General features: G+C 38.9%; 1 protein-coding gene across 3 annotated transcripts in view; it reads left to right on the top strand.

Annotated features, from left to right (window-relative positions):
- Positions 1-17,116, top strand: part of ccser2a (coiled-coil serine-rich protein 2a) — a 736,576-nt gene that overhangs the window by 563,030 nt on the left and 156,430 nt on the right. For all 3 annotated transcript variants that reach the window (XR_011889642.1, XM_072282572.1, XM_072282573.1), the window contains exon 9: positions 7,648-7,734. Coding sequence is in view for 2 of the 3 variants with exons in the window: in XM_072282572.1 (XP_072138673.1) it covers positions 7,648-7,734 (87 nt within the window). In the remaining variant the exon portion in view is untranslated. The remainder of the gene's footprint in view (positions 1-7,647; positions 7,735-17,116) is intronic.

Raw genomic sequence — 17,116 nt, 5'->3', positions numbered from 1 at the left:
AGAGGCCAAAAAAATTTCCATGAAAACAGAATAAAACAAAAATTGTTTCTTGACATTTGTGTTTTCAACTTTACAACCCTTCAACAATCTGTTGCAATGCAATTATGCTGATATTTCTGAGCCAGCTGTGATTCGTACAATAGAAACTAATCATAATATTCATATTCTCCAATTGTTTTAGTGACATTAGCTGCACTATATTAATGATATTAAAGTCAGCATTAATTTAAATTTAGTAATATGAGTTGCCTCTGATGCAAAAGATTCATTATATCATTTGTGACATATCTATTGACATCTATTGATTTCTCTATGCTACCCTGTCAGTTACTTCATTTCATAGGATTTAAGGAGTTTAATAAATAAAATATTAAAATAAAGTCAGTCATTGCTCTCACATCTACAATTATATTTAAAAAATTAAATAATTAACTAGAGACATATTTATGTTTCATTAGCAAAGATAATTCCCTAATTATGGTGATGATTGAGAGCCGTAAGGTCTCACCAGGGAAATGCAAATGGTTATTTCTCTCATTGCTTGTTAGTTTGTGTTATAAAGGACAGTTATTTTAAAAAGCTTAATTTTTTTCAGTATTTTAAGATTTGTGTAAAATTTTATTTAAAAATCTGTTTGAACGTAGAACATAATGGTTCTCTGCAGTACAGCCTCTTCGACACACGATGTTGTACTGACCTATATAAACCTACTTCTTAATCTAACCCTTCCATCCTACACAGCCCATAACCCACCATTTTCCTTATATCCATGTGTCAATCTAAGACTCTTTTAAATATCCCTATTGTATCAGTCTCTACTACCACCCCAGGTAGTGCATCTCAGGTACCTACCACTCTCTGTGTAAAAGCCCTACCTCTGAGATCTCCCCTAAACTTCCCTTCACTCTCTTTAATCGGATGCCTCAGGTATTGACAGTTGGTGCCCTGGGAAAAGGGTGATGGCCACCCAGTCTACCTGTGCTTCTTATAGTCTCATACACCTCTGATCAAGTCACCTGTCACCGTTTGCCGCAAAGAGATAAGTCTTAGCTCATTCAACCTTTCCTCATAAGACTTGTTCTCTAATCTAAGTAGCATATTCTCTAAAACTTCCACGTCCTGCCTATTATAAGGCAAGCAGAATTGAATATAGTACTCATAAGTGTGGTCCTACCAGAGTTTATAGAGCAGCAACATTCCTTTCCAGGTCTTGAACTCTATTCCCTGAATAATGAAGGCTAACACACCATAGCTTTCTTAACAACCCTATCAACTTGCGTGGCAATTTTGAGGGATCTGTGGACTTGGACTCTAACATCCCTCTTTTCCTCCACACTGATAATAATTCTGCCATTAGTCTTGTAACCTGCCTTTAAGTTTGATCTTCTAAAGGCTATCACTTTACACTTTATCATTCGAATTCCATGTCACTTCTCTACCCTGCTCTGCATCCTGTCTATATCCTGCAACACCTTCTATGTAATCCATAATACCACCAACCTTTGTGTAATCTACAAATTTACTTGCCCACTCTTCTACTTCCTCATCCAAGTTATTTAATAAAATTACAAAGAGTAATGGTCCCTGAGTAGATCCCTGCACAAAATCCCAGTTTAAATGGTATCTATTTTCAATTTATTTCCCACTTTGCAGGTAACGATATGGATCAATAGCACTGTTGGACGTTGCAGGAAATCACAAGCTGATTATCAGACAAATACAGAAACTGCTGAAATCATTCAAGAAGTACAATGAAGAGATTTCAGTTTGAAATGTTAACTATTTCACTTTCTGAATGATTCCAACATTTTCTGTATTCGCCTTAAATTTCCAAGAATGATTTACTTAAGATTAACCAAAGTATATCTGTGTTCATTTCAAGCACGTATTGCTACATGAAAAAAAACAGAAGTCAAACACTTGAGCTTCACTGTAGTTCTTCTATAGATATAGCTGGTATGTCAGATTGATCTGATAATGTTTGCATAATGCTTAATTAAATTCTCCACCAACATTTTGTGTATTATTTTCCCTCTCTAGATCATATTACATTCTATCGATAGATGTCCTCTGTTGTTCAGGTTTTTAGCATCCGCAAAGTTTGTCTGATATGTTCTTTCATTGTGTGTTTGATCCATTGGAGTTGGTGGGAGGCACTTTTAAAATGCAATTTTGTGCCACAATTTTTAGCAGACTGTCCTGTGGAGGGCACGGCTTATTCTTTTCGAAAGCCATTTCCATTCTACTGATTGGTTTATTTGAAGTTTGCAATGCTGTTTTCCCATTGGTTGATTTACATGCCATGGAGCCCGTTTCTGGATCTGTGCACCCTAAGGGTATAAAGGATATCGCATGCAGATGATTCGCTCTCTGTCTTTGCTTCCACACATGGGGCACAACTTCAGGCTGAAGTTGCGACCATTCCTGAAGAACCACTGAGAAAGAGCATTGTAAGCATCAGACATAAATGGCTTTTCCTCTCCCCACTGACAGTTTGTTTAATTAAATATTGGTTCCTAATACGCTTGCTTCTTGGGTTTTATAAATCAGGGAAGTTTAGCAGAGTATCCGTTCATTTAAAGGATAATTGAATGTACGGTGTAGTGATTTTGGGTAGCTTAGACGAACACTTGTTCAGCCTGATTTCTCAAATAAATACCTAACGCACCCATTTTTAAACCTTTGTCTCCTGTTTTGTTCATTGGATCCTCAAAGTGCTCTCTCACTTGACACAGGCTCAAAACATTTCCCACCAGGTGACACTTCACATTATAAGCCTTTAAACCAATCAGCACATTTTGGAACTTAATTGGTAACCTCATGATACGAGGATGGTGTTGGAAACGTACTTATTTTTTGAAGTCCACATAAAGTTGTATCGTTATGCAAAATGAAGGTCAATTGCTTCATTCTGCATAATTATATCAAGAATATTTAAGGTTACGAACATTCTATTCACTAGCACCGAAAAGTTAAGAATTTAATAAATCTTTAAAAGAATTCATTTCAAGCAAAATCCGTAAGAGCATTAAATAAATTATTACTGACTTTATTCAGCAGGGTGATGAACCCCTAGTCAAATACTACTGGTAAATTTTTTCCTTGTACAGCAAAAGGAAGTGTGAAATTTGCGTCATTTATAATAGGTATATTCACCTCTCTCTTTCATAAAGTATAGGATACAATTACTTCAGTAGGTAACACTCGAAACAGTTTGATATTTTGCAAACATTAAGTGATGTGTGGATCACTGCATTTCTCTCTGCCTCTGTGAATTAAAAGAAATGGCTGTACCTTTTAGCTAATTTAGTTGTGATAAGAGCAAAACATTGATTAGTCCACCTCACCGGAGAGAGTGCAGGGTAGATTAAACGGGATGTGCTTGGGATGAACTGCTTTTTGTTCTGAAGGCCACTGGGTTGTTGGGTTTGTTTTGTTAGGAGCAGAGGACTCTATGTGGAGACCTGATGGTGATATGCACAAGTGAGGGACAGAGGTAAGATAGTTAGTAGGAATTTATTCTCCATATTTAAGACTTGAGGACCTGGGTTTAGGTAAGTGATAGAAAGTTTAGAGGGAGGAGATTTTTTAATCCAGGAATAGTTGGAATCAGGAATGCCTTAAGGATGTTAGAGGTTTATATTCTTTTAAGAAATATCTGGACAAATACTTGAATTTCATACCATAGAATACTACGGACCAAGTGCTGTTAAGTGGGATTAATATAGTTAATTAATGGTTAGCATGGACGTGATGAGCCAAAGACTTGTTTCTGTGTGTGTGGCTCTATAATTCTCTGTAGAACTAATAGTGCAGAAGTCAGAAGAAGAGGAAAAACTGTCAATGTATTTTGCTCACATGCAGTATTTGTTGAAAATTTACATTGAACAACATACATTGTTACTAAAATATATCAATGTTCTGATAATAAAATCTCTATTTAACTACTGATTATCTTATCTCAAAAATACATGAATCTATTCATATAGAACAGTTTAAAACTTTGGTATAATTGTTTTGATTGTCAGTTTCCTGCATATTTTACCATCACATGCCTTAATTCATAAATTATTTTGATTGCCAATTATCTATGATTAATGAAGTTACAGGCCATAGGGAGAATGTGCAAATATCAGTTTGGAGGTATATCCTAAATTAAATGCATGAACATATTGCAAGGTTAAGTAGTTTCTTTATGTGGTATTATAAAATAATTCTTAGAAAATTGTATTCTGCAAATTATTATTCAACAGAATGCTTTGTAATAAACCTAGTGAATGAAGAAATAGGGTTAGGATTATAGCTGAAGAATGCCACTTGAAAATGTTACATGTTTAAATATTAATCTGAGTTTTTGTTGTTTAGTATTTCTGCTGTCAAATGCTTCATTAAAATTCCCATTGTTAATTTATCCTTTTTCATCTTGATATTACAATTATTAACCAGTCCAAGGTTGGTATGACATTATTTCTCACCAACAGCAGTACATTTGGATTCACATCTGAATTGGTAATAATTTTAAAAAATGAGGATGTCAGAAATCTGAAATAAAAGTAGAGAATCACTGGAATATACTCAGGTGTTGACATATCATCTGTGAAGAGAGAAGCCAAGTGAACTTTTCATCTTGATGCCCTTACATCAGAGCTAGTCCCAACTTGATTTCCCTTGTCACATATGCTGTGTTAATACTTCTGATTTTGCTTCTGACGGGTGATTATTTTTTCCATCAGTTTAATTCCTGTCTTGCATTTTTCCTGTTATTTTTGGCCCATTTAGTTTTATAACTACAGTTTTGCCATTTTGTTCAACTACAGTTCTAATTCTATTTAAATCTGAACAAATATTTTAAGGAAAGAGTTGGCACCAAAAGGAAAGTCTTTCTGTGGAGCCAGGAGATGTGTGTGGTGTCCTGATTGAATAATGCTTGTGCGTATTCACCTGGGAGGAAGTTGGAGAGCTACGGGAGATCTATACTGATAGTTTGGAATTTGTAGATCAGAAGAATGGAAGTGTTAGAGATATGTCAAGATGGACATATCCTTCGTACATGATGAAATCGATCCCAGGGTATGAAAAGCAAGGGGGAGATTGTGGGAGATTTTTGCATCATCTTTGCCTACGAGTAAGCTGCCAGAGAGGTGGAGAATAGCTAATGCTGTTCCCATATTCAAGAAGGGCAGTAGGGATAGCCAATAAATTACAGACTAGTGAGCCTTGCGGCAGTAGATGAAAAACTGTTGGAAGAGAATTTATGATCACTTGGATAGACTGGGACTGATTAAGGGCAGTGCCATGGTTTTGTGTTTGGAATTCACAAAAAGACTGATACGTTTTTGGATATTGAATAAATGAGATATGGAAATGGTGCAGGAAAGCTGCATTGCAGTGAAAGATCAGCCACAATCTTATTGAATGGCTGAGCACGGGTGACAGATTTCAATGTCCTTCCTTCACTTTTATTTCTTATGTTAATCAGGCACTCTTAGGGCTTGAGCACCCAAAAAAATCTGCAGAGCACCTTGAAGCCTTGATGTCCTGAAGTGCTTCATAGCCAGTGAAGTTTTGAGTGTTGACACTATTGTAATTTTACAAAAAGCAGAAGCTAATATTCATGCAATAACCTCACATTTATAGCCAAGTAAGATGTTTATAGATGGCTTTTTGAACTGTGCCTGGCCACATAGTCATGATTGTACAGAGACCAGAGCAGCAGAATAAGCACTCACACCTGTGTTGATTGTCAGTGAGGAGAAGATGTTATTACTGATCTTGACTGACTGTGATCTCCCAATGAATAAGTCAAGGATCCAATTGCAATGGGAGGTATAGAAGCCTAGGTTTTAAAGTTTGTCGATTAATACTGGGGGGTGATTTTGTTGAATGCTGCACTGTAATCAATAAGCAGCAGTTTGATGTAGGTGTGGCTGCTGTCTAATTTCTCCATAGGTGAGTAGTGGGCAGTGAGTTTGCATCCACTGTAGATCTGTTCTGGTGATAGGACTTGGACCCACTGAAATTTTCCTTGCTTAAGCAGGAGTTAATACTAGCTATGACTAACCACTCATGGTACTTGATCAGAGTAGATGTGAAAATGGTCCCCTAGTGCAATAAGATATACAGTGGCATGCAAAAGTTTGGGCACCCTGGTCAAAATTTCTGTTACTGTGAATAGCTAAGTGAGTAAAAGATGACCTGATTTCCAAGAGGCGTAAAATTAAACATGACACATTTCTTTAAGTTTTAAGCAAGATTACTTTTGTATTTACATCTTCTTTAGTTTCAAAATAACAAAAAAGGAAAAGGGCCAGAAGCAAAAGTTTGGGCACCCTGCATGGTCAGTACTTAGTAACACCCCCTTTGTCAAGTATCATAGCTTGTAAATGCTTTTTGTAGCCAGCTAAGAGTCTTTCAACTCTTGTTTGGGGGATTTTCGCCTATTCTTCCTTGCAAAAAGCTTCTAGTGCTGTGAGATTCTTGGGCCATCTTGCATGCACTGCTCTTTTGAGGTTTATCCACAGATTCTCGATGATGTTTAGGTCAGGGAACTGTGAGGGCCATGGCAAAACCTTCAGCTCGCATCTCTTGAGGTAGTTCATTGTGGATTTTGAGGTGTGTTTAGGATCATTATCCTGTTGTAGAAGCCATCCTCTTTTCATTGTCAGCTTTTTTACAGACTGTACGATGTTTGCTTCCAGAATTTGCTGGTATTTAATTGCATTAATTCTTCCCTCTACCAGTGAAATGTTCCCCATGCCACTGGCTGCAACACAAGCCCAAAGCATGGTCGATCCACCCCTGTACTTAACAGTTCGAGAGGTGTTCTTTTCATGAAATTCTGCACCCTTTTTTCTCCAAACATACCTTTGCTCATTGTGGCCAAAATGTTCTATTTTAAATTCATCAGTCCACAGGACTTGTTTCCAAAATGCATCAGGCTTGCTTAGATGTTCCTTTGCAAACTTCTGACGCTGAATTTTGGCCGCTGGGTGCCCCAACTTTTGCTTCGGGTCCTTTTCCTTTTTTGTTATTTTGAAACTGTAAAAGATGGAAATACAAAAGTAATCTTGCTTAAAACATTAAAGAAATGTGTCATCTTTAACTTTATGCCTTTTGGAAATCAGGTCATCTTTTACTCGCTTAGCTATTCACGGTAACAGAAATTTTGACCAGGGGTGCCCAGACTTTTGCATGCCACTCTATGTACAATAAGATGGCTTCATGACCTCACAGACTACCTTGTTATGGTCTTGCACCTCATTGTGCAGTTTCTCTTAACTGTAACACTATATTCTGCATATTATTACTGTTTTTCCCTTGTACGACATCATTGTACTGATGTGATAAAATTATCTGCGTGGACTGTATGCAAAACAAGTTTTTCACTGTCTCCTCGTGTGACAATAATAAACCAATTTAGATAGAACTTTTCTCATCTTAGAAGATAGATTTAAACCTATATCTGATACTGACGTGAGAGTGATAGCCGCTGAAACATACACACCTTTGTGACTCTATGATATCTGATTCATAGCACTTATTTAAATATATTTGCCATTCTGATAAATTATTGTCAACAGATTTGGTGCATCTATAGTATTAATATTATATATATCCTAATTACTTGTTGCTTTTCTTCATTATCAGACTAATGAGCTGCTTGGAGAGATCCAGGTTTTGCAAGAGGAAATGAAAAAAAAAGATCAAATAATAGAACAGTTACAGCAACAGTTGGTGAGTTTGATCTTCTGTTAGAAATTATTGCCAAATTTACTCTGGATGCAAAAGGACAGGGCAATTGGTGTACAAGTCAATGCATTCTGTAGTGAAACGGTGAGGAAGGACAGGCAGGTGATAGGGCAAAATTGTTGTCAGTGGGAGGAGTTAAAATGTAGCATAGGGGCAACATCAAAAAGGGTGATTAGTAGAGGACTGAAGTTGTTATGTTTCAATGCAGTATAAAGAATAAGATAGATGTTCTTGTCGTGCATTTAGCAGGTACGACATTGAGTCAGGGCTGAAAGAAGATCGTCATTGGGAGCTTAACAACCAAGGATACACATTGTATTGTATCTCAAGAATAGGCAGGCTGGCAGAGGGGTTGGGGTGGCTCTATTGGTAAAAAATTACATCAAGTTCTCAGAAAGAGGTGACATAGTATCGAACGATGTAGAGTGTTTGTGGGTAGAGTTAAGAAATTGCAAGGGTAAAAAGACCCTGATGGCAGTTACGTATAGGCCTGTAAATAGTTGCCAGGATGCTCGATATAAATTACAACAGGAAATAGAAAATGCATGTAATAAGGGTAATGTTACGATTGTCATGGGGTACTTTAATATGCAGCTAGACTTGGAAAATCAAGTTGGTACTGGATCCCAAGAGAGGGGATTTGTGGAATGCCCATAATGTGGCTTTTTTAGAACTGTTTGTGGTTGAGCCTCAAACAACAGAAAATCTGCAGATGCTGGAAATCTGAGCAACACACACAAAATGCTGGAGGAACTCAGCAGTCCCTTCAGTTTTGGGCCGAAATGTCGACTGTACTTTTTTCCATAGATGCTGCCTGGCCTGCTGAGTTCCTAAAGCATTTTGTGTGAGGTTGAGCCTACTAGGTGGAGGGCAATTCTGGATTGGGTGTTGTGTAATGAGCCAGATTTGATTAGGAAGTTTAAAGTAAAGGAACCCTTAAGAGGCAGTGATCATAATATGGTCGAATTCACTCTGCAGTTTGAGAGGGAGATGATGGTCAGATGTACCAGTATTACAGTGGAGAGAAAGGAATTACTGAAGTATGAGAGAGGAGCTGGCCAAAATTGATTAAACGAGAACACTATCAGGGACGATGGCAGAACAGCAATGGCTGGAGTTTCTGGAAGCAATTTGGAAGGTGCAGGATAGAAACATCTTAACGATGAAGTATTCTAAGGGCAGGATGAGGCAACTGATACTAACAAGGGAAGTCAATGACAGCATAAATGCTGATGAGAGGGCAAAAATTAGCAAAAACAGAAGGAAGTTAGAGGATTGGGGGGTTTTTAAAAACCAACAGAAGGTAACTAAAAACATATTAGGGGGAAAAGGTGAACTATGAAAGTAAACTAGGCAATAATATAAATTAGGGTACCAAAATGTTATTACAGATATATAAAGACTAAAAGAGAGACAAGGGTGGCTATTGTACCATTGGAAAAAAATGATACTGGAGTGGACTGGAGAATTGCAAATGTTACTCCATTCTTCAAGATGGGAGGGAGACAGAAGAAAGGAAATTATATGCCAGTTAGTCTGATCTCAGTAATTGGAAAAATATTGTAGTCCATTACTAAGAATGAGGTTTCTTGGTACCATGAAATGTGTAATAAAGTAGGCCAAAGTCAGCATGGTTTCCTTAAGGGGAAATGTTGCCTTCGAATCTGTTGGAATTCTTTGAGGAAATATCAAGCAGGATAGACAAAGGAAAGGTTGATAGGTTCTTGCATAGTCAGAATGTCAAAGGTTATGGGGAGAAGGCAGGAGAATGGGGTTGAGAGAGATAATAAATCAGCCAGGATGAAATGGCTAAGTAGACTCAATGGGCCAAGTGACCTAATTCTGTTCCTTTGTCTTATGGTCTGATTCATTAATAACTTAAAAAAAAGTTTTCACCAAAGTTTATCATAAATAAAGGAAAGTAATGTTGCTGAGAAGGAAAATGTAAGATATGCATGAGTATTACGCAATCTTTTTAAGTGATTGTAGTGACTGATTGATTGAGTCCATTGCACAGTTAAAAAGTCAGTTATTTCTCAGTGGTCATTTGTATTAAATACAATGTCACTGCCAAAAAATGTATCTTGTTGCAAGATACTTGTGCCCTGTCTTAAGCACACGTATCATGTGGAAGTGTTTGTTTATTTAATGATACAGCACGGAGTAGACCCTGCCGGCCCTTCAAGCCACGCCACACTAGCAATCTTACAACCTTGATTAACCTTAAGCTAATCACAGAACAATTTATAATGACCAATTCACCTATCCAGTATGTCTTTGGACTATTTCTATTTATCCTCTGAATGCCGTTCATTTGTTCATGCCCTTTATTGGTTCTTTGCTATTATATGCAGATAGTAGTTTATTAATATGCTGGCAGTAAGCTGCAAGGTGGAGGGTGTGATTCAAGAAGAGAGAACATTCTGCTCTTCTGTGTTAGAAAACAGTTAAAATATATTTTTGGGAAATGTTAGCCTGGATTATGTGATCATAAGAGAAGAAATGGTGGTCAACTGTTAACTTGATAAAATTTATGTACGGAGTCTTTGTGGGCTTTAGAATAGAAATTTGTTCAAATCTTCTGTGGCCATACAAGGAGATCTGAGATGCCTGAGAGCAAGCAAAAAAAAACTATAATTCACAAATGGGATGAAGAAGTTTCTTGGAGTCTGACCATAAATTAGAAAGTATGAAACAAAGGGAGCAAATAGATTATACTTATGTATATTTATACAGAAGATAAAATAAAGATTTGGAAATGATCAGGTTAACATGGCAAGATAAGATGAGGACAGGCAAGGAGAAATTGCAATGTGTTTTAGAAGCCCAAAATTAACTAAATTCTAAACAATTGTAATTGGAAAGTTAATTGGAATCTGTTCAACTGCAGTTGTAAGTTATCCTGACACTTAAAATTTTATTTCTTGATTTTTCTGGCATATTTCATGGGGATCAATAAGGTAAATCCAAAGCACCATTCTAGCTTAACCCATTCGTGAGGACTGTTCTAGCATAACCTGTGGAGCAGCAATATATCTCTAACTACAAATTCCAGTTTCAACATTTGACTTTGCATTTTCAAAGACTAGCTTTATTTGTCACACATACATCAAGATGTACAATGGAATGCATTGTTTGTGTCAAAGTATTGAGGAGTGAACTAGGCAGTCTGCAAGTGTGTCCATGGTTTCATTACAAACATAGTATGCCCACAATTCACTAACATAAGTCTTTGGAATATGGAAGAAAACCGAAGCACCTGGAGCAAACCTATGCAATCACAGGGAGAACACACAAACTCCTTACTGGCAGTGGCAGGAATTGTGCCCCAATCAGAGATTGCTCTCTGTAAGGTGATGCACTAGCCACTACACTAAAATCCCTCTAGAATCTCCTTTTGCTCTCTCACAAGAGGTGTTGGTCTCGTTAAATAACAGTTATTATCCGGAGAAAGTCACGTAAGATCCTGAGGTCATAATTGCATCGCAAGTTGCCAGAGTGCTATCCTAGAAGTTCACTGCCACTGTGATTATTGCTGTTTACATTCCCCCCTACCCCACCCCCTGTACTAGTGCTGAGGGGACACTGCAGGAGCCAAACTAGTTTACAGGGAGTTCAGGACCCGGCCAGTAGGTGCCACCTCAGTCCTGCAGGACTGTTTTGGAAGCATGGACTGGAGCATATTCAGGAAGGTGGCTACCTAGGGTCATTGCATCAACATTGAATATGCGGGATCAGTAATTGGGGACATTACCGTGTTTAAACACTACACTGCCAAGGGAAACCAGAAACTATGGCTGACTGCCGAATTCGTGCCCAGCATGGGGATCAAGACACTGTCTTCAGATCAGGGGATAGGACAACTAAAGCTAGCAAGAGCTGCACTGTCCTGTGTCTTCAGGAATGTAAAGCATGAGTACACATAGAAAATTCATAAACTCATTGTGATTGTGTGGTCCAGCTAGCAGAGGTCTTCATGGACATCTTTAATGTTTGTTTGAAACTGTACACTGTCCCTGCAGGCTTCAATACAGCCACCATCATTCCATTGCCCAAGACAGTGACAGTAACTGGCCTAAATGATTACCACCCAGTGACACTAAGCTCAACAATCATGAAGTGATTTGAGCATCTGGTAATGGATCTTATAAATCCCACATACCAGTTACATTTGAACCCTTTCTATTTCACCAACTGCTCAAACCGGTCCACTGATAATGCCATACCCTCAGCTCCCCATTCCATCCTGTTCAACCTAGAAAACAATGCCTTATATGCATGGATGTTGTTCATTGTCTTCAGCTTGAGTTTACATGATCATCCCTCAGAGACTGGTGGGTAAACTATCCTTGTTGGGAGTCAACACCCCTCTCTGTAACTGAATCTTAGACTACTTGACACAAAGACCCCAGTCAGTTCAAATTGGCAGCAACATATCAAGCTCTATCACACTGAGCACTGATGCCCTCCAGGGCTATGTGCTCAGCCCGCTGCTGACTCATGACTGCACTGCCAGAACCAGCTCAAGCCACATCATCAAGTTCATTCCTCAGCAACAAAGATGAATCAACTTACAGAGAGGAGGCAGAAAGACTTGTTCAATGGTATGAGAACAACAGCCTGAGTCTTATAGTGGAACAGACAAAAAAGATAATTGTGGACTTCACAGGAAGGCGCAGATCAACCACCCCTATTTTTACATCAATGGCTCTGCCATGGAATGAAAAGCACCAAGTTCCATTGTGTGCATATAATGGATGATCTAACCTGGGCCCACAATACCTCCTCATTAGTCAAAAAGTCACAGCAGTGTCTACACTTTCTGAGGAGATTGAGGCGTGCAAGGCTTCTCGCCCCTATTCTAACAACTTTCTCCAAGAGCACATCAAGAATGTTCTGACTGTCTGCATGGTATGGAAGCTGCAAGGCTTTACAGAGGATAGTAAAAATTGCAGAGGGGATCACTGGGGTTTCCCTCCCCCCTATTTGTGACATTTACCATGAGCGTTGTAGACAAAAGGCCAGAAGCATTGTTTAGGATCCGTCCCACCTATCCAACAATTTCTTTGACCTACTAATGTCAAGAAGGAGGTACAAGAGCATTAAGACCTGGACTGCTAGACCAGGTAATAGCTTCTTTCCTCAGGCTGTGAGACTAATGAATACACTGCCATTACCGAAGTCTTGTCACTAGGACAGCGAGCTGTTTACTAATTATTGTACTGTTTGCTGTTTACTTGTACTGCATACATTTTGAATTATATTTTATTCACTTATGGTAATGTTTTGTTGTATATGCTGCATGTGATATATGTTTTGTGGGTACACTTTGGTCCAGAGGTTCGTTGATTCATTTGATTGTATGTACGTAAGTCAGACGACAATAAACTTGAACTAGAATTACATGACTGGAAGAGAACCATTTCAAAGAAATCAAAAATCTGATCCTAGGATGATGCTGTTGACTCAAAACATGGATATTTCTTTCTTAAAATATAATTCTAAAACTTTTACTATATTTTATTTTTATTCATTGTTTTGGAAAGGAATGGGAGCTATTTTGAATGAAGTGTGTATCTAGTAAACTTGTTACTCTGTCAGTAAAATACAACTAATCTGCTGGAGTAGGGGAAAAGGAATTGAAAATGTTTCAGGTTGTATCCCTGCAGCAGATCCCAAAATTCCTTTCCTCCAACAGATCCTGCTTAACCTGCTGAGTTCTTCCAGCAGATTCCAGAACCTGCAGTTTTTTGTGCCTCCATAGTAAAATACAAACCACCGGAGTGGATAGAATGAAGTAGATGCAAGTTTACTGATGAATAGCCAGATGTATAAATTCAGATAGGTTGTCCAAATTTTCAAGTGTCACATACCCCGTGACGGGAATAAAGAACCAGCAGAGATGGAAAAAACTTTGGAGTCCAGTATTGTTATTAACTAATAATATTTATTAGTAACTATGCAATACAGTAATATAAATGTAGATAAATCAAACAGGTTAGCAATGATTTTATATATATATGTTAAGTAAATCAATAAGTGTGGAAATATATGTGAAAAACCAAGCTTCTTCAAGTCTAGGGGTAAAAAGATACAGTCTTACAATGACGAGTAAAGTTCAGTTCAGTTCGTGGAATTGAGTTGAGTAGTGATGGAGAGAGGGAGAGGGAGAGATTTGAATCTTCAGGTGAGCTGACGCCGTCGATCTTCTCGTTGTCCTCCGAAATCCTTTAAAAGTCACCGACTGTGACCACAACAAAGGGGACCTGTTTTCTGTGGTGGAACTATCACCCAGGCAAGGATGGACACATGGACAACTCCCCACCAGTCACTACCTTTTCTTTTCACTGCAAGAGCCACTGATTGATCTGCCTGATCGATCCTCCAAAAACCCACTTTTTCTGCGGGCACGACAAAGCTCATTCAGTGTCCCAAAACATGTGTCTGAGGTCTATATCATCTGACCTCCTATTTATCTCACCATACTGGATACCAGCTGTCATTCAAATAACTCCTCCTTCTCTTCTTTGTGTAAGAAATGCTCAAGCAGGCGAATGTCCTTGAGAAGTATCAACATGCTGCCGGAAAATCATAACATCGATTGTCCATCAAATAACGCCGCCTTCGGTCACCATAGCAACTTACGAGCTGCTCCGTGCCATCTCCAACTCAGCAGAAATCCAAAAGTTAGCCAGTTCTTTCTCATGCCTTAAAGTGACAGTCCAACAGTTAGTCTTCGTCTCTCTCTCTCTCTCTCTCTCTTTCTCTCCCTCTTTTCAAAAGCACAGTTCATAGGGGTAATCGAGCACAATTCATAGGGGTAATTCAGGACCCTGTAACACAAGCATTTTTTTCGCCATTGTAGGCTAAGACCTTTCCATGGATAAATTATTCTATTGATGCCAATTCACCAGGGACCATATTATTTTTAACTACCAATCAGAACGTTCCTTGTGTAAGTATTTTGTCAAATTTCCATGTCAGTAACCCATAAGGTACATGAAGTTAAAGTACAGATCAAATATTATTGACTACCCTAAACACCTATTACTAGCACCAACCCCAGGGCATGGTCTACAGTGTGTACTTTCTTCAAAATCCACTACAGTTCCCCATCCAGGTTGATTGAAAAGCATCTCATAAACGTATGACCTCTTTCACTAAGAAGGATATGGATAGTAGGTGCATGGAAAAGTGGCTTTCCCCTCCCTCCTAGCACGTTTGAATATTTGACTCCAAATGTCACAAGGTCCTGATTTGTGAACTTATCGATGGTCTCTCCTTGCTGCTAATTTTAAATCCTGAAACTCTGTCCCTGACATCTTTGTTATACCTTCACCAGAAGGGTTTCTTCAGATTAACACAGTGACTTACTACCACTTTCCTGAGGGTTTTGAATTGAATTGACCTTATTTCTTACATCCTTCACGTGCATGAGGAGTAAATATTTTTACATTATGTCTCTGTCTAAATATGTAATGTGCAATCATTGTAATTCATAATAATTTATAATAAATAGAACAGTCAATGTAACTTAGAAATACTCTCAAATCAGCATGAGTTAATCAGTCTGGTGGGCTCGTGGAAGAAGCTGTCCTGGAGCCTGTTGTTCCTGGCTTTTATGCTGCGGTACCATTTCGTGGATGGTAGCAGCTGGAATAGATTGTGGTTGGGGTGATTCGGATCCCCAATAATCCTTCGGGCCCTTTTTTCGCACCTGTCTTTGTAAATGTCCTGAATAGTGGGAAGTTCACAACTACAGATGCACTGGGCTGTTCGCACCACTCTCTGCAAAATCCTGCATTTAAGAGAGGTACATTTCCCATGCCAGGCAATGATACAGTCATTCGGGGTGCTCTCAGTTGTGTTGGGGTGCTCTCAATTGTGCCCTGTAGAAAGTTCTTAGGATTTGGGGGCCCATACCAAATTTTCTCAACCATTTGAGGTGAAAGAGGCAGTTTTGTGAATTTTTAACCACACATCTGGTGTGTATAGATCACGTGATGTCCTCGGTGATGTGGATGCCAAGGAACTTAAAGCTGTTTACTCTTTCAACCCCAGATCCATTGATGTCAATAAGGATTAGCCCTTTTCCATTTCTCCTGTAATCCACAACCAGCTCCTTTGTTTTTGCGACGTTGAGGGAGAGGTTGTTTTCTTGATACCACTGTGTCAGAGATAACTTCTTCCCTATAGGCCACGTTGTTATTGTTTGAGATTAGGCCAATCAATGTAGTACCATCAGCAAATTTAATTAGCAGATTCGAGCTGTGGGTGGCGACACAGTCATGGGTATAAAGGAGGGAATTAGTGCACAGCCCTGAGGGGCTCCTGTGTTGAGAGTCAGAGGAGTGGAAGTGAGGGAGCCCACTCTTATCACCTGCCAGTGATCTGACAGGAAGTCCAGGATTCAGCTGCACAAGGTAGGGTCAAGGCCAAGGTCTCTGAGCTTCCTGCTGAGCCTGGATGGAATTATGGTGTTGAATACTGAACTGTAGGCCAAGAACAGCATTCTCACATAAGTATCCTTCTTCTCCAGATGTGTAAGGACAGTATGTAGAGCAGTGGCTATTGTGTTGTCAGTCGATTGGTTGTGTCAGTAGACGAATTGTAGGGTATAATGTTGAGACTTTATAAAGCACTGCTAAGGCCTAACTTGGAGTATTGCGAGCTGTTTTGGGCCTCTTACCTTAGAAAGGATGTGCTGAAACTGGAGGGTGGTTAAAGGAGGTTCATAAAAATGATTCCAGGATTGATTGGCTTGTCATATGAAGAGCATTTGATAGCTCTGGACCTGTATTCACTAGAATTCAGAAGAATGAGGGTGACCTCATTGAAGCCTATTGAATGGTGAAAGGTCTTGATTGTGGATTTGGAGAGGTTGTCTAAGACCAGAGGACACAGTCTCAGAATAGAGGGGTGTCCTTTTAGAACACAGTTGAGGAGGAATTTCTTCAGCTTAAGAGCAGTGAATCTGTGGAATTCTTTGCCATGGACAGCCATGAAGGCCAAGTCTTTATTTAAGTCAGAGGTTGATAGATTCTTGATTCACCAGGGCATAAAGGAATATGGGAGAGGGCAAGAGATTAGGGCTGAGAAGAAAATTGGATGATCCATGATGAAGTGGTGGAGCAAACCATCCATCAGATTATCAGTGGGTGATTTGAGATCTGTAAATTCATCAAATTTACATCCATGATAAAATTGATTCACTGGTTCTTCTAATGCAAAACAATAGGGTCTTTTAAGAGACTCCTGGATAGGTACATGGAGCTTAGAAAAATAGAGGGCTATGGGTAAGCCTAGGTAGTTCTAGGGTAAGGACATGTTCGACACAGCTTTGTGGGCCGAAGGGCCTGTATTGTGC

Source organism: Mobula birostris, chromosome 18 (assembly GCF_030028105.1).
Source record: "Mobula birostris isolate sMobBir1 chromosome 18, sMobBir1.hap1, whole genome shotgun sequence".
NCBI lineage: Eukaryota > Metazoa > Chordata > Chondrichthyes > Myliobatiformes > Myliobatidae > Mobula > Mobula birostris.
This window is presented reverse-complemented; position numbering and strand designations above follow the sequence as displayed.